General features: G+C 42.6%; 1 protein-coding gene across 50 annotated transcripts in view; it reads left to right on the forward strand.

Moving 5' to 3' along the window:
- The window catches only part of SVIL (supervillin), a 143,576-nt gene that overhangs the window by 99,890 nt on the left and 21,690 nt on the right, over positions 1-21,996 (forward strand). For 20 of the 50 annotated variants that reach the window (XM_083579091.1, XM_083579130.1, XM_083579100.1 and 17 more), the window contains 8 exons: positions 1,933-2,506; positions 4,476-4,671; positions 8,356-8,488; positions 14,636-14,713; positions 16,421-16,486; positions 19,842-19,989; positions 20,586-20,675; positions 20,771-20,857. In XM_083579091.1, the coding sequence (XP_083435217.1) occupies positions 1,933-2,506; positions 4,476-4,671; positions 8,356-8,488; positions 14,636-14,713; positions 16,421-16,486; positions 19,842-19,989; positions 20,586-20,675; positions 20,771-20,857 (1,372 nt within the window). The remainder of the gene's footprint in view (positions 1-1,932; positions 2,507-4,475; positions 4,672-8,355; positions 8,489-14,635; positions 14,714-16,420; positions 16,487-19,841; positions 19,990-20,585; positions 20,676-20,770; positions 20,858-21,996) is intronic. The other 30 variants (XM_083579087.1, XM_083579089.1, XM_083579098.1 and 27 more) reach the window with 2 other exon arrangements.

The raw sequence follows: 21,996 nt of genomic DNA on the forward strand, positions 1-21,996 counted from the left end.
TTTTTGGAGTGTGTGATGCAGAGCCTGGCCCCCTGTCAGTCACAGCATGTGGATAGTCTTTTCTTGAATAAGGCAAAAGAAAACGAAATAAAAAATTGTCCAGTAGCACCTTATAGACCAACTAAGTTTGTTCTATAACAACTAAGTTTGTTCTAAGTTGGTCTATAAGGTGCTACTGGACAGTTTTTTAATTTTTTTGTTTTTATTTCGACTGGGTCAGACCAACATGGCTACCTACCTGAATCTTGAAGAAGGCAGTCCTCTTGATGTTCTTCTTCCAAACCATTTAGGGCTTTAAACCAGCACTTTGAATCGGGCCTTGTGAAACATACCATAAGCCTGCAAAGATACACTGATCACAGAATCATAGAATTGTAGATTTGGAAGGGATGCCCAGGGCCCTCTAGTCCACCCCCACCCCCACCCCCTGCAATGCAGGAATCTCAACATGTGGTCCCCCATCCAATTTGCAACCATACCAGACTCTTCTTAGCTTTGGAAATGTGCTAGCAGTTTTATTGTTGCACCACTGATCCTAAAACTGGGCTCCCGTCAGCAACCTAGCTGCTTCATTCTCCACCAGCTGAAGTTTCCAAAGCACTTTGAAGCCAGTCCCAAGTAGAGGACGCTACAGTAATATTATATAGATGTAAACAAGGTATGTGTAACTGTGGCAAGATTTGCCTTCTCCAGGACTGTAGTCTAAGCTAGCCAAAAACATTTGTGGCCACAGCTGCCACTTCTCTATCCAGGAGTAACACTGGGTCTTGAACTCCCTGAGCTACACACCTGCTCTTTAATTACAAAGTTGTTTACTGGCTAGTGAACTTTCCCCATTGGGTTTTAGGCACCAGTGTACAGCAGATTCTTTCCATAATACAAATTTAAGCAACAAATCCCATCTGCTGCCTGGGGGGAAATAGCATTACAAGTAGAGGGGAGACATTAGCTGTGATGTTGTTCAAAGCTTTGATGCTAATACTGTTTGAGGTGCTGTTTTATATTTAAGAGTTGCATGTATATAGATTTTCACCCACCTGAGTTCAATTTTATTATACTAGTCTGCAGTGTTGAAAACAATATGAGTGGCAGGTCTATTTTTCTTTTGCATTTGATGCCATAATATTTCTCCAGTGGGTGATATGCTGTTGCTTCATGACGGCATAACTCTAGTTGGATTAAGTTCCTTATACCTGTGAGGGTAACTGCAATGTGTTTTACTTTAAGCAAGTACACTCTCTCAGCAAGAATTGGGAGGGGAATGCGTAGGTTCCATAAATTGTATCTTAAGAGGCTGAGAACAAAGCAGTAAGTAATGCCCATAGGTGAACTGTAGAATTGGAATGTGAAGGAAATGCCCCCTGAGTATAATACATATGTACACTGCAAAAGCATTTGTAAAATAGTTTTTGGGAAAATGAGTTATCAAAAACTATTTTGTTACACATTACATTTGCATCACACTCTGCTTCCAAATTTCTCAGCACAGCATAGATGGTGGTTCTTCTCCCCCACCTTCCCACTTTTCTCTCACAACAACCCTGTAAGGTAGTTACACTGAGGAGAGTTTAGCTCAAGACACCCAGGGAGCTTCATGGCTGAGTGGAGATTTCAGTCTGCATTTCCTTGATACTTACTCCAGCCCTCTAACCACTATACCACTGGGCTCTTAACATACTAGCTGATATTTTGTGGTAGGTTAATGAGGAAGAGCTGTTTGTGGAAATGAAAAGCAGCTTTTCAAAATATGGAAAGCTAGGGGAAGAGGGATCACTTCTGTTTCGTTTTCGCTGGTCATATGAAACGTGAACCTTTGTTTGTGTTAGCCAACCCTCATTCTGTATCTGAAGGGGTGTGGCAGCTAAATTGCAGGCTACCAAACCTGTGAGCTGTGAATTATTAATTTTTAAGTCTCTTTATATTGCTCCACAGGTGCAAAGTGACAGTGGGAAAATTGCCCCTTTGTCCCCTACTATTGTAACGTCGGTGTCAACCATGGTGTCTGCATTGTCGCCGGTGTATAGTAAGGATCTGCATGTGAAGCCAGCAGAAGACGAGGTGGTGAATGAGATTGGGAAACCTGATTTCAGATACCACTCTCCAGCGGAAAACGCAGATACTTCATTAAAAAACATCCTGAAAACGGAATTGTGGCAGCCTTTGGTGGAATTGAGAGAGAGCAACTGGCAGTCGAGGGAGCCTGAAGAGACAGAGCCCAGGGGATTCGTAAAACGTGAAGAGAATGCTATGAGAAAGCGAAGCTCTTTTGAGGAAGAGCCACCGCTTCCTGTTCCTGATAAAACGGAGGACTACAACAAAGAGATGAAATATGCATTCCCAAGAAAAAGCAGCATGGAATTGTTTAGCCCACAGCCTCTTTGTCAGCCTGCTGAACAAAAGGAATTCGCCAGCGACACTCTGAAGAATAAACGGGAAGTCAAAGGCCAGTCCTCTGAGGAAACGATGGAGTATGAAGGAATTGTGGCAAGATCAACCCTGCAGAGAGGTAAATGCCTCAGTGTGGGCTGCCACCCAATTTAAAGAAATCTTAGCCTGTTTGTTGTTTTGAGTTCTTAAAAGCAATTAATTAAAAGGTTTGGATGGCATAAATTTGTATATGATTGAAGCAGTTATGAAGAGGGGGCGGGGACCATTGTTTATACAGGTGTCCCTAACAAGCTTTAGCTTAAGAGGGATTCTGTCCTCTCTGAGGGGGGAGGGGGGAATGCCTCATCTGTCGCTCGCTAAGGGTTGTGGGGGTTTTTTTTGTAAATGCTTGTATTAAAAATAATTACCATGGGGTGGAAAACCACAGGTTGTTAGTTGTAGGAGATTTCAGCTTTCACATTGCGATCACTCTTGGGCCAGCTTCATAGCCTCCATGACACAGATGGGGCTGTCTCATATTGTCATGGTTAGAAGAGACACTGAAGTAACCCTGTTGTCATAGTCGGACCACTTCCTAGTGGTCGTTTATTTCAGCGAGAGAGAACTCTGCACTGCCCCCCTCTCCTGGGGTGAAAGACTGATTAAGATGGTATACCCTGGTGGCTTATTGAATCCAATGGATTCCTGAATGCTTTTGGATATTTTCTGCGGTACAGAAAAGGCAATTCTGTTCAGACCACAACCTCACTTTGGAATGGTGAGATGCAACAGGCCATTTTCCACAACCACATCTTGAGTGCCATTGCTAATGCTGCTGATTGGTACCTTGGACAGTTGTGGGCAACGAAACAGACCACATGATGCCTGGAGCGTATTTATTTATTATATATTTGCACCACTTGATTGTAAACAACGCACCCACACATAAACCATAAAGTGTGAAGATGATCATGTCTATTGTGTGGTGGTGAAGGCATACTTTTTTGCCCTTCATTGCAATAACCACCCAACAGATGCTCTTTGTGGAAGCGGATGTCTGACTTGGCACATGGGGTATTGTAGCCTTTGGAGGCCTGTTGTGACAGATTAGCAATGGTAATTGAGTGTATAAAATCACTCATCTCCATGATGACTTGGACATCATTGTTGTGGCTTTTGTCGGATTATACAAGACAGAGACCAGAACTGTGGTGTGACATGTCTTTAAGATGCAACAAAGGCAAGGGCTTTTGCCTGAGCATTCTCCCTTAGTCCTTTACCTGAGCTGGGGACAGCATAGTCTCTGGAAATGTGTTCCTTGGGAAACTTGAGAATTGCCTCTTTCTCCATCTTGCTCTTCCCCAGCGCTGGCATTCAATGGAAGAAACACATTAGCATTGTACACTGCATCATTTAGGACCGATACACTAGCATGCTACATTGGGACTCAATGAAATCTCTTAGTATGAGTAGCCAGAAGTACCATTTCCCCCAAGCCACCTAGGCCTGTGTGTGCATGCGCGCTCACATGCACATGTGTATGATGTCAGATTTCTGGCATCTTGCAAACGATGCAAGAAACTCACCATCTATTTTCATTGCACTGGAGAGTTATGAGAACTCACAAGGACTCAAGGAAGCTGTCTTATAAAGAGTCAGACCATTGGTTCCTCAAGCTCAGTATTGTCTACACGGTCTGGCAGAACCTCTCCGGGATTTTAGACATGGATCTGTCCCAGCTCTATCCAAAGTTGACGGGGACTGAATATTGGACCTTTTGCATGAAAAGCAGGTTCTCTTCTGCTGAGCCTGCAGCCCTTCCAACTCCCCAAACTTCCAAGTCTACAGTTCTGTGATTCTACGATTCCTTTCTTCTGAATCACTGACTCTTGGTTAGTTCTTCTAGCCACAGAATGCTAGTGACACTGTAATTTTGTAAAGCATGAGAAAAATTCATCATTGTGGTGGAAAGCACCTAATTTGTAACCTGGGCTTGTATAATTCATTATATGAAACAAAGAAGTTACCTGTCAGTTTGAGTGATGTGTTTTGCAGGTTTTTGCTTTTTTGCAATTAAGCACTAATTCTGAGCTCCCCACCCCCCCCAGAGCATGATGAGCCAATTTCAGAACTTGTGGGAACAGCAGCAACAAAGAGCTATTCTCAGTCTGCGGCTGCGGGATCCTGTAGACAGCAGGAAACCTCTGAGCTGTTAGAGGGAAAACTAGACTCCAGGGAGAGCAAAGCCGAAATTATGGAGGACACCCTTGACGCGTCCAACAAAACTATGTCAATTAAAGAAAGGTAAACAAACTCTTCTTCTTTTGAAGTATCTTGTTTTCTCTCTTCTTTTATAGTAGAAGTATTTAGTGTGGTGATGTGCAAGAACATCCACTGGGGAATTTCTTAATCTGTGTATTAAAATCATAAAGTCTAAACCTGAGTGGCAATTAAAAAGAAAAAAGTTTAATGTTGAAAGTGAAACTATAAAGGGAAGGCATCCTTGAAATCTGGGTAAATCAGTATTAAAGCTTAGGAACATAGGAAGCTGCCTTATACCAAGTCAGACCAATGGTCTGTCTAGCTCAGTAGTGTATGCACTGACTGGCAGAGGCTGTCCATGTTTTCAGAAGGGGGCATTCCCAGGAGACGGCAGGGATTTAACCTGGGACCTTCTGTGTGCAAGGGAGATGGTCCACTGAAGGAGCGTCTCCACCCCCATCATTGAGCCTGGACGCTGAGATCCATCTCCGAGGGCCTTCTGGTGGTTTCTTCATTTTGAGAAGTGAAGCTACAGGGAACCAGGCAGAGGGCCTTCTTGGTAGTGGCCCCCACCCTGTGTAACGCCCTCCCATCAGATGCCAAGGAAATAAACTACCTGACTCTTAGAAGACATCTGAAGGCAGCCCTGTATAGGGAAGTTTTTAAATGTTTGATACTTCACTGTGGTTTTATAATTTGTTGGAAGCCGTCCATAGTGGCTGGGGCAACCTAGTCAGATGGGCGCCATATAAAAAATAAATTACTACTACTACTACTACTACTACTACTACTACTACTACTACGGCCCTTCCTGAATACAGTGAGGTGAAAGTCTCAAATTAATTTCTCCATCTTCCGTTAAATAGCTGAACCAAATTGTTAGACTCCAGCTAATCAAACAATGGCTTTTTGCAAGAATGGCTGTGGGTAGTCCATGATCAGAATGTAATATTCAGCATTTTGAGTTCCCACCCTATTTTTTCAACATGGAAGTGTCCTTAATGGCTCTGGAAATGGACATGAAAGTATGTGGATAATTCCTGGTTGAGCTAGACATTTCCCCCCCTGCCATGCATAGTAAACAGATGTGCATACATTATAAGTAACATTTAAGCTTCTCCCACCTTATAATTTGAGTTGCCCTGGCATGCAATATACAGCCATACCTTGGTTCTCGAACGGAATCCATTCAACTCACGAAAACGTTTGGAAACCAAGGCACGGCTTCTGATTGGCTGCAGGAGCTTCCTGCACTCAATCAGAAGCCGTGGAAGCCTTGTCGGACATTCGGCTTCCAAAAATAGTTCACAAACCGGAACAGTCACTTCCGGGTTTGCGGCGTTCAGGAGCCAAAACGTTCGAGAACTAAGCTGTTTGAAAACCACGGTACGACTGTACACAGCTCCTGTAGGGTCTTTTGGATGATCTCCTCACACAGCTATAGCTTTTTTCCTCTCCAAGGCATATTAAGTGTATTCCAGGTCATAGTTTGGCATCAAATCAGTGGCCTGGTTCCAGCATTGCCCATGAGTTTACAGCAGGGTTAGTAAACCAGTAGCCCTCCAGAGGCTGCTAGACTCTAGCGCCCATAATCTCCAGCCAGCATGGTCAGTGATAACGATGGTGGGAATTGTAGTTCAACAACAAAACAAAACAGCAGTGAACATGCTGGTAATACTTGTGTACTGAGTTTAGGACTACTCACCAGTACTTTTTCTTTTCTTTTTTACCACTTCCATGCATTTGATGATAGAGAAGTGCTGCATAGTTATTTTCAAAATACTGTACAAAAGAAATGGCCATGTTGCATGTACACAAAAGCTCCTTTAAGGAGTGATACACAGCCCACTTGTTTGAAGAAGGATCTGGGAGAGGGGAAAAAGACGAAGCAAGGAAGACGGGGAACTTTCAACCCCTGCTCCAATGTCAAATTGCCACAGAACCTCTGTTTGTCCCCAGAGGGTGTTGAATAAGCACATCAAAACACATCAAAGAGAACAAAGCAGAGTCCTCCTGGGCAAGAGGCAGCAGGAGTGGGGTTTCCTCTGGTGTGGCTTTTCCTGTCTTTCAGAGGATTAAGAATTACTTGGTACCAGTGTTGGAAACTGGGATATGAAAGCTAAAAGCTAAACGGCACCTTAAACCTGGGTTATAGGCACAACAACAGAATGTCTAGGTCTGCTTTTTTAATACAAGAAGGCAAAGCTGAAAATAACTGCAGCAAAAATATTTTGTACATTTTTCACATGGTCTAGTCCTTCCCCTGCCCACCTCCCTGATATTCTTAAGAGGGTCTCATCTCCAGTCTTCAGAGAGTAGCTGGAAGTGGGAAGGCAAACAAAGGTCCTCCTTTCCTTCCACTCTGCAGTTTTAATCTGAAATCTTAGGCGCAATACTGCATCCAGAGCTCAGAAACTGCTCACGCTAATGAAATTCACTGTCGCAAAATGCGCCAAGAAAAATGGGAGTTTCGAACACTGCTTGGAACATATTGCTTAGATATTTCCCCAGGGGAAATTAAGGTCAGGGGTCAGAGCTCAATCTTTTCAGGTAGAGAAGTGGTAGCTGTCTCCCCCACCCAGAGCCGTAGCTAGGTAAACTTGCGCCCCTGAACTGTCCAGATTGTGCCCCATAGCCATGGACAGATTAGTTCTTCTTTCTGCCTCCCCCCGAACCCCCGCTTCCACATATTCAATTCACCCTCTATTTAAAACCATTTCTTATGAGGCAATAATTTATATTTATATTTATATTTATGGACATATTTTTAGCCAATTTTGCACGCCCCCGTCGCCTGCACGCCTGACTACAGCCCTGCCCCCACCCTACCCTGAATCTGTGCATGGCATTTTGCAGAGTAACATAACACACACTCCACAAAAAGACAGATCCCTGCCCCAAGCTACGTGCAGTCTAAATTCTGAGAGAAAATGGTTTTGTAACTTAACATTGTTCAGTATATTGGCTGCTGGAGAGGCGAATTGTGTATAGTTTTGACTAAAATATGGGTGTGGTTCTATAATTATTTTGTTGTCGTCCCCCCATCTATTTATGAATTGTTAACTGAATGGTTTTTGTTGTTGTTGTTGTTATTGTTCAAATTATATCCCTCCCTTCCTCCCAAAGCAGCTCAGGGCAGGAAGCATGTCTGATTTTTTTTTATTAAAAAAAATACAACTAGAAATAAAACCACATTTTAAAACAGTTTAAAGCTGTTGAAAACATCTACAAACAGTTAAAAACACAAACATTTAAGGCAAGCTTGCAAAATCTATAATACTCTGATTTCATGGTTGGAGGCAGTAATGCTTCTGAGTACCAGCTGCTGGAAACCATAGAAGGGGAGAATGCTCTTGGGCTCAGGTCTTGCTTGTGGGTTTCCCACTGGGGTATCTGGGCGGTCACTGTGACAACAAGATGTGGGGATAGATGTGCTGTAGGATGTAGGAAGCTACTTTGAGCCTTGTATTGGTCCACTGTCTACTGGCAGCCGCTTTCCAGAGCCGCATACAAAGTTTCCCCCAGCCCTACTTAGAGATGGCAGGGGTTAAATCTGCAACCTTTTGCCAGCAAGGCATGTGCACCACCACAGAGTCATGACCCACCCCCAATCCCAGGTGTGTTACTGTGTAATGTGTGCAACAGCCCCGTGAAAGGGATACAGAAGACTGGTGAGCAATGGTCAGTATAGTTCAGTGCGGTGTCTTTTGGCTTCTTCACTTTCAGGCTGGCACTCCTGAAGAAGAGTGGTGAAGAAGACTGGAAAAACAGGCTGAACAAAAAGCCGGAGTATGGCCGGTTATCTGTCATTGAGCGTGGCCCCCAGCTGCCAGAGATGGAGCCGCTGTTTGCGAAGAAGGTAAAGTTGCCCATGTATGGGGAAGGTATTTCACTTGAAAGCACTTCGGCGCTCCAGATGCATCAAGCTAGACAAGCATGCCTGTCTGGAGGTAACAGCTGTTGCTTGTAGCATGGCAATTCATCATCAGTCGGGTTTGAACTTGAAGCACAACCAATCTATCTCTCTTATGCACCAAGGACAGTTATCTGAGATGCTTTCTTTACTGAACAAATGATCCCCCCCTCCCCGGTGTCTTGACACAAGGTTTATGTCTGAATGGAAGAATATTATACATATGCTTTGCAAAATAATTTAGGAATGCAATTATGTTAGGAGCATCTTGACTTAACCTCAGAGTCAAAGCAGTATTCCTTTAATGCAACCTTCCTCATCCTGGTGTCCTCCAGTTCTTTTGGAGTACAGCTCCCACCATCCATTAGCAATAGTCGCTGGCACTCATGGGAGTTGTAGTCCAAAACATTTGGAGGGCACCAGGTTGGGGAAGGCAGATCTGATGTAAAGGCAGGTTGGGGGGGGGCTGTTATCTGGCCTGCAGGACAGAAATTAATATCCCTACCTTGGTGGGCCAAATTTGATTGGTGGGCAGGGCTGCACACCTGTGAATCCCTTAACATCAAAGTGATGTCCTGTGATGCTTCGCTTTGGGACTTTGCAGTACAGCACAGGGCTCTTTGAAAGTCCTTTCCCAACAGCTCCAGGCTTCTCCTCAAAGTGTACCATATAGCCATTTGCATTTTAAAGTAGTGCATTTGTATTTTAATCCTGAAGGATAACCATGTTGGTACATTTTAGCAAAAAGTCTCCTGGTCTCACTTTAAAGAAAAAAAGTTTAAATGAGATGCAAGCTTTAGGGGACTCCTTTGCAGAAGCTTATTCCAGAATAACATGTGGCACAGCTCTCTTGTGTTTTATGGTTTCTGCAACCCTTAAAGGATATTTAGCTACCTAACAAGTTATTCATTGGTAAGAATCATAGGTGAGAAGTGAGTCCATAGCAAATAGATGCCTAGCATTCCACAACCGCAGTAGAAGAGAGAATTTTTTTAAGTCAGGCAAGGGAAGCCTGTGGTCCTTCAGATGATATTGGAGTTACAACTCCCTTCATCTTTGACCATTGGCAATGCTGGTTGATGGGAATTGTAGTCTGCCAGCATCTTGAAAGGCACAGGTTCCTCATTGCTGTTCTAAGTATTGTAGGATGTCACCTCTCTGTATCGTGTATCGTGTAGCTCTGTAGCTCTGTTTCCTGGAGTGTGAGATGTGAAATCTTAAAGAATCTATATTTTATTGGGGTCACTAACAGCAATTCATTCTTGGAACTTACAGTGCTCTTTTAACCTGAATTATCCCATTTTATCTCTTCTCTTTATAATTGTATGGTGTAAAGTAATACTGAAAGGATTGATTAATCAACTAAAGCATTTGCCGATCGATTTTCGGCTCAGCATTAAGGACACTGTTTTAAAACAAAAACAAAAACATTCTTTGGCTCAGGTTAGTCAGTCTAATTATAGAGCATGACAATATTATTATTATTATGTCTTTTTTCTTCAAACCAAGAATGGTAGCTTTTGTTAAGGAAGCTTTAATTCAATTCCTTCAATATCTCCAAAGACTATTTATATTATACCAAGGCTTTGATGATATGGAAGTTATTTTAAATTTAATTAAGTAACTGGAACAGTTGAAGGGCACATGATTAATCAGCGAAAAATTCTTTGATCACTTGATCTGCTATGAAAACAGCCCCCTCTCAGCCTCCTTTTTAAAAATTATAATCTTCAACTTAGCAGGTTCTTCTAAATTCTGCTGCTGAAATAAATTCTCCCTTTTTTGTTATTCTAATTGTTCGATTTTGAATTCATTCATCTTAGATGAAGGAGATAAAAAGGTATGCAATTTCAAGTGTGGTTTTTATCTGGCTGAGCCAGCTACTCAAAGTGCCTCTGCTAGAACAGGTGCTTCACAGAACATTCCTAGGCATGTCTACTCAGAAGTAAGCCCCACGGTGTGCAGTGGAGTAGAATTGTAGTCTTCATCTTTTTATGGCAAACCAAAGTGTCTCTTCTCACCATCCATCTTTATTGAATAATTCCATTTAAGATTTCAAATGGATTCCTTTTGCCAGATCAGACCAAAGAGATGACTATGTCCAGATTAGAACAGCCCTGGAAACCTGCTGGAGGGGTGAGGTAGAACTTTCTACGACAGAGGTTTTCAACCTCTCTTGGGTCCACGGCTCCCTTGACCAACTACATTCTTTCTGTGGCACCCATGTGGGGCTCAGAAGCCCAGTCATGTCACCCCTTGCCTGCAGTGCCGGCAGCCTCTCACCCTTTCTTGAACACCCTCCCTTGTGGAGTATTCCCTCAGTCTCCTCTCCTCTCCACTCCACTCCTCTCCTCTCTCCTTGGAAGTCCTCTGGGCAGCTGCTGCCGCCACCCCTGGTCATTGAGCTGCCCCTCTTCCCCTCATACTGCCCTACAGTGGCCTGGGAAGAGGATGCCCCAGCCTTAGTATCCCAGTGGAGACCGGCCAATGGTGAATGTGAGGCCAGCACCTTACCTTGGGAGGCAGCAGTGGCAGCAGCAGGTGCTGTCAGGCCTGCATGGAGGAAAGGCACTGGGCACTCAGCTCCCAGGCAGGGAGCACAAGAAAGGCCAGTGAAGCACCTGCCTGGCCTCCCATTTGTCTGTCCATTCCCAACAGCAAGGGTTGATGGACTGCCTGGCTGGGCTCCCTCGCCCACTTGCTTGCTTACTCTGAGGCTGCCTCAGCTCCTGGCAACCAGCACCCCCTGGCCAGCCCCAGAGGCACCCACTGACCTGGGGAGCTTGTAGCCAGGGCTGCTGCATCAAACAGCTGTGCAGGCGTTTGGGAGGCAGAGACGCGAGAGGGCATCAGTGGAAGGAAAGAGGGATGGAGGCCAGTGTTGCCCCCGGCACCCCTGACCATCATTTAAGGCACTCCAGGGTGAAAACCACTGTTCTGCAGTATAATAAAATGTTGTCTTCAAGAGAGCCAGCCAAATGGCCAGCAGGAAATAATCAGCAGATTCATACTAGCAGTTTATCTCCCAACAGTTACCAAATATGCTATTAAATCTGATCCTGGAAGAAGATGCCTCCAGAATGTATCCTTACTAGTCCAGACATTTAAACACATCAATCTCAGAAAAGCTGGACGATACACATATTTTGCTTTTAAGCCTCGTTCACTGGAAAGATTTCAAAGTGTAGGACTAGGGCGCGAAAGGTCAAATGCTGGAAGCAGCTTGGAACTTTCAGAAAGGCATTTAATGGCCTTTAAAATGCAAGTTATGGAATGTCATCTCACTGCAATTTTACTACCACTGCAAACCTGTCTTACTTTTCAAATATCTAGTATGGGGAAGAGTCATGGCTTCATTTTAAGACAGCAGCATTCAGTTCCTCAAAAGCCCTTGTGTATATTGCGTATATGCAGTTCAGCATCTCTCTGATATTTTATAAAGGACTGCATTATTTCTAGTGCTGATGAAATTTACACTGGTTGATCAAACCTGAATCTCTGATACCATCCATTTATAGTAGGAATTGCTTTCTTGAAAATTGTGTAAACTGTTAATTGGCTGCTGGTGCATGATGTTATGTATTGAAGCCTGTGTCTGACTTTGCTTGGTATGTCTTGTATGTACTTCTGGATGTAGCTTGCAGCAGCAACCTGTAACTCTTCTAAACATAAATGCCGCACTTGTAAGATGGCACAGCCATCCAGTGGAATAGACCTGTAATGGTTTTTGGCAAAAGTGTGGCATCAAATGCTTAAGTGAGCTTAAGGCTCTTTCGCATCTAGAGAAGAACATCCATTATTTTTCCAGGAATTAAGCACACCTCTGAAATATTTAGGCACACGCTAAACTATTTCAAGTGAATACATAAAATATCAAGCCTTTTTACGTCCCTACTCCACGGTGTTCCATAAAACAATAGTTATTTAGAGAATGAGGAATTAAAATAAATTGATGGCCTTAATATTGGGGTGCTCTTCTAAATTAACATGTTTTACATATTATTGAGATCTACTATGCAAACTGGTATCCTGAGTGCTGATGGTTTCGAATGCTTTTTTATGCATAGAGGAAAACACTTTCACTATAAAAGCATTTGCATACTTTGGAGTGAAACTTTATACCTTTTCATTGTACATGCCAACTTTCTTGGTTCCAAAAATAGCTGTTGGTAGGCATACAGAGATTAGGCGAGATCCATTATAGTATGAGCATTTGTACAACAGGGCTTCTTTTTTCCTCTGCCATACAGTCTTCTAGAAACCCCCAAAATCTGCTCCACATAGTTGGGGAACACTCTGGAGCAGATTTTTGGAACACGTGGGGTGTAGAGGAGAGAAGAGAAACCAGAAGTCTCATTGGGCAAGCTGATTTTTGTTTATGTGGGCTGCCATAATTGGACCTTACCTATAATTTTTTTTGCCAACCTGTGATATTATAAGAGACATGATATTTGTGGCAGCCTTTCCTTGAATTAGAACATGCTTCATATTTTAATAGCAGTAAGTTGTTGCCATGTTGCCTCCTGGAATGACCCCGTGTGTTTAACATTCAAATCTATTGCACGTATTGTACATAATATGAGAAGAGCCCTGCTGGATCAGGCCAAAGCCCATCTAGTCCAGCATCCTGTTCTCATGGTGGTCAACCAGATGCCTAGGGAAAGCCCATAAGCAGAACATTAATGCATCACCTCTCTCCCCACTTCTGCTGCCCAGCGACTGGTATTTAGAGGCCTGCTGCCTCCAACATTGGAAGCACGTAGTCATTGTGGCTAGTGGCCATTGGCAGCCTTATCTTCCATGAATCTGTCTATTCCTCTTCTAAAGCCATTCAGGTTTTTGATGCCATCATTATATCTTAGGACAGCAAATTCCAGATGTGCTGTATGAAGAAGTATTTTGCTTTGTCTGTCTGAATGTTCCAACATTCAACATTAGCAGCTAAAATTGTATTTGGTTCAGTATACTGAAGTCTCCTAGGCATGAACTAAAGCTTATCTGTTTTCATATCTGACCTTGCCTTGGCTTGTTCTCTTTCCCGTCACGGTTTCATAATCGCACGAGGGAAACGTTCGAATCATCTCTGTTAGGTTGTCTCTTTATTGAAAAGCACACCCTAGTCGGCTTAGAGTTCCAGATTATGCAGTGAGCTCCAAGTCATGTGAGTGGAATATTAAATCAGCAAAGGGGGTTTGAAATGCGTTTCATTCCAACAAAGTGCTCCTGCAAAAATGATGCTTTTTAATCTCCTACTGAGACCTAAAAGCGACCTTTTCAGGCTGACATCCTGCTTTAGAGCTATTCTTACATCAAGCGTTGATTCCCAAAATATCCATGGCAAATGTAGTGGGTCTAGCCACTAGACGGCAGCTTGCTTTTCTTTTGGAACTGCAGCTAACGTTATGTTTAGCAGACCCACTGTGAGTTTTAATCTGACTAGGAGCAGTGGCACTAGGAATGCAAGCTTCCTCCTGCAGCTACACCTCTCTCCTGCTCTGCAATGTTTCCTGTTTGTTTTAACCTGTAGGAAGGAGGAGGAGGAGTTACAGATTATAATGCCATGTCTAAGCTGCTTTGGGTAAGCCTGACTCTAATGCATACAGGTTATTCTAGGCTCACTGTGGTTCTTCTTTGGGTGCAATTCTGTATTCCCTTCAGCCAATGGTTCCCTTTCTGGAAGTGGTGCATCAAAATAATGGACAGTTCTTTGTTTCAGGAAGAGCTAAATGCATTGCAGTCTGAAAGCATTGCTGTTGTGGTTAATGGTGTGCTGTACATAAGCTTTCTCGTGCAATTGACTTGCTTAAGATCCAGGAAACTCCAGATGTATGGCAGCCCTATTTTGGCATGCTTCTTTCTGATACCACTAAACCTTTTAATTATTGCATGTGAGTGGCTTCAGGAAAGTGTGTGTGTGTGGTTTTTATTTACTATTGTAGAATATTGTCTGGTGGGGGAGAAATCTGATGATAAGGATGCAAACTGCTACAAACTGTTTAGCAGGAAGTAATCACTCATTTGACCCTTACCGTCTTGCACATCATCTTCATACCTTTTTAATTCTCTCATATTGCTTCTGCCCCCTGTCCATAGGAACCTGTCTATGCTTCTACTTATTCTCCTGCTATAGCTGCTGCCCATAAACTTCATCCCTTTGTACCTATTAATCAGGTGAGCAAATCTTGCAGACTCAGACATTGCAATGATTTGTCAAGTGCTTGTTCATGCGGAGGGGGTATAGGATTGTGTCTAAGTTACACTCAGACCCATTGAAATTAATGGACCCAAGTTAGCCATCTTCATTCATTTCAGTGGGTCTATGCAGAGTATGACTAGCATTAGATACAACCCATAGTTCCCTTGTCCCTTCCTTTCTCTTTCTCTTTCATCCCTTCTCTCTCTCTCTCTCTCTCTCTCTCTCTCTCTCTCTCTCTCTCCACACACACAGTTACATATATATGTCTGGAAATCATTAGTACTGAATTGTGGCCAGCCATTATGTACTCTCCTCCTTATAGAACAGAACACATAGCAGCATACAACCTAATCATTTTTAACATCTAATCATTTGGGTTGCTTTCAAGAGTGGCATTTGACTTAAATTCTGAACCTTGGAATGATATGAACCTGTCTTCGGTGCATTCAAACGTTTAATGCCTTGTTTTTGAAATTCACACATCCACTAGTGTCTGTGAAGCCATGGGCCCCCACCCTTCCCAGGAGTGAACCCAGATTCCAAAGATGGTGGTCGGCTACCAACAATTATCATGACACCTCCACCCCCATTCACTGGGGCAGTCTGGATTTGTTCAACTTAACTAACCCTGTTTCCAGATGGCCGATTCCTTGTAACTTGGTGCATTAGCCAAATGTTTGTTTCTTACTCTGAAGGTGGTCAAAAAAGGCACTATTAGTGTCGTAAAAGTGTTTATGATTCACTCTGTTGTCTACATATTGTTGAGCATGGTGTAGGGCCTTTTTGCTTGTTTCCTTCCTTCCTATAGGTCTAATGTATAATAAGAACTAAAGTAACATTGCTGCACAATCTGGGTTTTTCCTCTCTACTTGGAAAAAGGGGAAGGTGGAGAAATTGTGGAATGGTTTGTTGTGCTCCAGTTTGTTTGGCTTCATTCTCTTTCCCCCACCCCTTTATGAAACTGGAGGCAATGACAGAAACCAGAAATGGTGATGTGTACCTGAGTGTTTGTAAAAATGATTTTTGTCCCGGTCCTCAGCTGAAAAGGCACCCAGAGGGGCTTACATGAGAACAGTAATAAACAAGACAGAAGAATACACAATTCAAGAGGAAAACAAACAAACTGAGGCACTATCCTAAAAGTTACTAAGTTCCTATAGCAGCAGATTTTAATGAAAACAGTTCAGGGAAAGGAGAAGTCCAGTGGTCTCAGCAGAGCTGATTAAACAGCCCTGTCTCTCATCTTTCCTCCTGCCAGAGCCTGATGAAATTATCAGCTGCTCCAATGTAAACATTATCTTACTCATCATCAGCATATTATCATATATTTTTATATATATTGTGTGCCTGCCTTTCTCTAAATCCAAGATGTCTTACACATATAGCCATGGCAGGTTACAGATTTAATATATGGATAGCCCAAATTCCAAAGCAAACATCCGATTTAGTGACTAGATTTCAGGGATTTGTTTTGCACCGCCTTGGAGGCAGATTATTTCTATAGTTTGGGGAGTAGTGGCGATCCAGGATAGCTATTTCACACAAGCAAGCCATTGTTTGGAGGTTCTAGGTTTGAGCTTCTATAACTTAGGAAAAGGGGTTGGATGCTTATTGCTTCTGTTCTGTTTCTGCTTCTTTGCTTTTCCTCTCCTTCTCATACTTCCATTTTCTTTTTCCTTAAGGTCAGTAGTGCTAGTTTGAAAGATCCAAGCCCCCTGGCCTTTGAGCGTCACCCCTGGAGATGGAAGGTGAAATATTGCCTGTTCTGTCTGATTCTTTAGCTTAGAACCAAAACAATATGAAACTCAGTTTTGTGGTGACAGTCTTTGGGAGAATTGTCAGCAAACAGAATGTATTATTTGGCTGAATGGATTCCAGATTTCTGATAGGGATCATTTTTGCAAAAAAAAATTTAAAAAATTACATGTGCATAACTTTCTAAATGCATGTGAACATATAATATATGTGGGCTGGAATTAAAGACTCTTCGGTAGGTGCCGGAAGTCCAACAAGGAGGGTGCCTATTTGACCTCACCTGGAAAGGAGTTTCACAGAACTGAGCACACAATTCTGAATGCCTGGCTCCTCTAGTGGATATGATCCATACATCCTAGCCATTTGGGGGGCACTAACAGTAACTCCCCTGAAGACCTTGGTGATTGGGCAGGGATGTAAGGGAACAGGCAGTCCTTGAGATACCCTGGACCCAATTGTTAAGGGCCTTGTTAATCAATACAAAAACCTTGAACCTGGCCGAATAATGTATAGACAGCAAGTGCAAGCTTTTTAGCAGCTTATGTGCTGGTGATAGCCTGTCCTCATCGACAGTCCAGCTGCAGGGTTTTAGCACATAGAGTGCATTGCAACAATCCATGTATTCTGAAAGGAACCTTGGAAGCAGATTTAATATACACATGAAAGCATTTCTTTTCTCCTTCTGTCCTGTATCTTTCAGTTAAGTTTCATCCACTAGGCCACCATCTCCAAGATATCTCTTGATCTTCGTGTGTTCTGCTGTGCAGTGTGTTCATATGTTCAGAATCTAAGTTGGTCATGCTAAGCACCAAAAAAAGTGATCTGTCAGATCCAGTGAGTGTAGCAATGGATAAGGGTTTTCCCTCCCTTGGGTTTAACTCAGAACTGGGTTTCAAAGCCGGTCTGTTTTAATGATGTTTGAGTACGATTGTAACTTTTGAAACGAAGCAATAGGGCTCAGTGCTCTTCGCTTCATTAGTGATGAGAATGACTAATGTTACTCATATTATGGGTTCGAACAGGGCTGAGAAACCTGTGCCCCCCATGTTGTTGGACAGTAGCTTCCATCATCCCTGACCCCATTGGTCATGCTGTCCGAGGCTGATAGGAGTTCAGTAACACCTGAGCGGCTACAGGTTGCCATTCCTGGCACTGAGGGTTTTTTTATTGTACGGATTATCTTGCTTTTCATAGAATCATGCTAAACCATTTGTAGAGTTGTCTAATCCAACCTCCTTCAGTGCAGGAATCACAACAAGTTTAGCTTGGGTAATTTGATCTAGATTACCGGTATTTTTTACATGTGTTGTGTTCAGTTGCGGAGAAAATGAAACCTTTGAAGTCCTTTGGGATCCTAGCAGAAATACTTCAGGCATTTTTGTCTGAATTAATGGTCTAGATGCACCATTTAATAATAATAATGGGACGGCTTTCAGCAAAATATTAAAATACAATAATTCATCAAATATTAAAAGCTTCCCTAAACAGGGCTGCTTTCAGATGTCTTCTAAAAGTCAGATAGTTATTTATTTCTTTGACATCTGTTGGGAGGGCATTCCATAGAGCGGGTGCCACTACCGAGAAGGATCTCTGTCTAGTTCCCTGTAACTTTGCTTCTCTCAGTGAGGGAACTGACAGAAGGCCCCTGGCACTGGACCTCAGTGTCTGGGCAGAACAATGGGGGTGGAGACCCTCCTTCAGGTTTAAAGAGACCAGCACTAGTTACAAGCAGTGTGTGTTGGATATTTTTGCACTTTTCTTGAACACTTCCTTTTGCCACTACCGTGTACGCCCTTGGCACTGCCTTTTCTCTGGGTTTCATAAGTGTTTTATGGTTGCAAAAATATTTCTATGTGGATCCCATCAATTCATACCAGGCAATAAAAGGTTATTGGAGTTTTAGAACTTTGCAGATTAAGCCACTTCAACTCCTTGTAGTGGTCCAGAGTGCAGTTTATAGTCTTCCTTCCTTCCTTTCTTGCATTGCCTTGTATCCAAATGGAGAGATGAGTACATAGCAGTTGTATACATGTACAAAGAAAGGGATGGGGTAAAAGCATAAGACCCTTTCCAGGTGCTTAAACACAAAGCTGTTCTGAGCTGATTTGCTTCCCTTAGGTCAAGTCTGGGGAACCTGCAAATCTTCAGGTGTTCCAAGACTGCATCACCCCTGACGATTGGCCATTCTGTTCCCCCAGTTAGGGAAGCTAATCTCATGATAAAGACAACATATAAGGGTTAGATCTTCACAGTCAGTTCAGAAAATCTGTCCATTTAGCCTTTCAAAATACCTTGAGATATAAATACTTTCTGATATCCCCAGAGCAGCCAAAAGCAATCCAATGGTTAGTACTTGCTAAATGCATAGGTTAACTTAGTTGCGTCAGAACATGATTTCAAAGGCTAAAGAAGCAGAACAAATCTATTTTGTTGTAGTGCCTTCTTCAAACTGTAGTTGGTGCTCTTGTAGAAACACCAACGTCATATTGAGTGGTTTCTTGGCAGGAACTTGGTAATCTGGGGCATTTGCTTGTGTTACAAGAAGAATTATGCCATGCCGCCTTGCAACCAGGGTAAAATGGAGAGGCACTGGAGGGAGTTGTTGCTCAAATCATTACAATTATGGAAACACTACTAAAAACCAGCTCGGCAGAAGATTGTGAATGCACATGGCAATGTGGTTGTGTTTATCTCATGAGAGGGCTAAAATTAACATACCAGCTTTTACCTGTTTTTCTTGTGTATTCATTCTTGCCCATATGCACCAGAAATAAGGCTGATGTCTGTTATAGCCCTGTGAAGTTAGGTGAAACTGTCAAGAGCTGCGAGCAAGCAGTCCTGGGGTTGCTTGAGGTGGAAGGGACCAGCTCCCAGAATTCTTTGGGGGAAGCCATGATTGTTCAAAGTGGTATCTTATGGCTTTAAATGTATGGCATGAATGCGATCTATGCTCCGAAAGTTTGTTTAGACTCAAACTGAGCAAATAATAATAATAATCCAAAGAACTAGCTTCCTTCTGCATATCAGAGGTGAACGTGTGCATTTTGGATGTTTATTGAAAAAATAACCAGATTAGGAACAAAACAAAACAAAATTACCCATCTTGTCAATGTTTCTTACAAAAAAACCCCACATAAATTATTGTACAAGATGAATTCTGCTGGTGAATCAAATATGTTTAGGCCAAAGATTCATGCATGGAAATGTCATCTAACAATAACATGGAAATTACTTTTTTTAAAAAAATTGTATTGACATTGTAAGATAGAACACATTTAAAGGGCCAGGGGTTTTTTGTTTTCTTTCTTGTGCCTCAAAATTCATCTCCTCTTTCTCTTTGAAAACCAGAGGATGTCGGATACCTGTGAAAGTCAAATGACAATTGAAGAAAGAAAGCAATTGATAAGTGTTCGGGAAGAGGCTTGGAAAGCGAGAGGGAAAGGAGCAGCCAATGACTCGACACAGTTCACTGTGGCTGGCAGAATGGTCAAAAAAGGTCAGTGAATTTATCCATCCTTTGTAACTGGGAATGTTTTCAGTGATAGGAGTGAGAAGCAAGCAGAGGCAGATATGCCAAGGAACATTCAGTTCTTCATAATTTCTGGAAGCCGCTCGTTTCAATTTCCCCCACCATTATTTGTAGAGTCATTTCAATTATATTAAAAGCACAGTACGATGATGAAACGGCAAAATATTTGCATTCTGAAGCTGATTGTGTGTTGAGTTTCCCTTTATATGCAATTTGAACACCCTGTAACTAGACCTCAGGATGCTGTAAATAAGATCTGAGCAATCAACATCTGATCACATTGTGTTAGGATACTTAACCAATGAGTTCCCTACTTGCTTTTGGGAATTGCCATTATCTTTTCTCATCACTGCATCTTCCTGCCAAAAAAATGGCCCTAACCCCAGGCTTTTGTGAATGCTTAAAATATGGATATACATGGTCCCAAAGGAGACCATAACCTATATTTGCATAATAGTGATTATGGGGAGAGCTTCCTGGGTGAAATGTTTAGGCATGCTAATTTGCTAAAAACTGAAGCATCTGTTATGTAATACAAAACTGAGCATCTGCTTATTCCACAGGCTTAGCATCTCCTACTGCCATAACACCTGCCGCATTCCCTTTCTGCAACAGACTGAAGTCAACAACGCCCATCTCAAAACCCCTGGAAGGTGGGTCATTAAAAAAAAGGAAAGTATGACGTCTAATGAGAGTAGTTTTGATTCTCTTTAAACTCAGCGACTGTTTCCATTCTTATTTTGTTTAGAAATTGAAGCTAGGCCAGATATGCAGTTAGAATCGGACATGAAGTTGGATAAACTGGAGACTTTCTTGGGGAGGCTGAACAACAAAGGTCTGTAACAGTTTAAGGCATTTTGTGTTTTAGCTCACCTTCCTTACGTCTGCTGATTTAGTAGTTCTGCTAAGTATTTTCTTCACTGCAGCAGTGGCTTGTGAGTCACATGTCTACAACATCCACTAGCAAAGCTTTGCTTAGTTCAGGACACTGATGGAACACCATGGCTCCCCAGTATAAAAAGCACACTTACCACCTTTGTTTATTGTTCTGCCTTTTTTTTCTGTGCTGTACTCAGCGGGTTCCCAGGCAGTCTCCCATCCAGGCAGCGATCCATACCTGCCTGGCTTCAGTAAACTCGCTGCATCATTTGTATTCAAGATTATTTGCCATGCAATATATTTATTTTAAGAGATTTTGAATATTGTGACTCATAAGAAAATGTCCTGCAAATTACATTTTTGATTGTTTGTTTATTGTTTATACAAATAGCTATCTGGGGGTTGGGGCACACAATATATGGCTTGCACTGGGCACAATTATAATTAGTTCTGACACTGCACTCATGCCTTCACTATAACCTGTGCTATCAATTCTAGCTAAGCTTTTCAGTTTTCGAGCATTGCTTGTATTACCCCAGTTGAAGTCCACAAAAAATTCTCACCCCCTTCTTAAATGGCGGGTCCTTCTTTGAAGAAATTTGAAATGGCAGTGATGATGTTCCTCTGCACACTTTAGCAGACTTCCCATTGCTACTATGACCAAGAGAAACTGCCAGGAGTACAATAGTTGGAAGCTATTGTTGCTTATTTTGTTCTGTGTCTTGCGAATATAAGGGAACTCCTGTTGGATGGCGCCAGTCAGTCATCCACCCAGTCTGCAGATGGGGAACCTGTGGCCCTCCAGATGTTGGACTCCAGCTTTCATTAACCCTGGTCAGCATGGCCACTGGCCAGGGATGATGGTAATTGGAGTCCAGCAACATCCGAAGGAACACAGGTTCTCATCTCTGATCTCATTCAACGTTCTGTTTCACACAGTGGTTAACCAGATGCCTCCAGGAAGTCCACAAGCAGGACACAGAGGCAGTAGCCCTCTCCCATTGTTGCTCTCCAGCAGCTGGAATTCACTGACTTTCTCCCTCTGAAGTAGGAGGCTCCATAGAGCTATCATGACTAGTACCATTGCTAGGCTAA

This window comes from Podarcis filfolensis, assembly GCF_964270895.1.
Source record: "Podarcis filfolensis genome assembly, chromosome: 12".
Taxonomy (NCBI): domain Eukaryota; kingdom Metazoa; phylum Chordata; class Lepidosauria; order Squamata; family Lacertidae; genus Podarcis; species Podarcis filfolensis.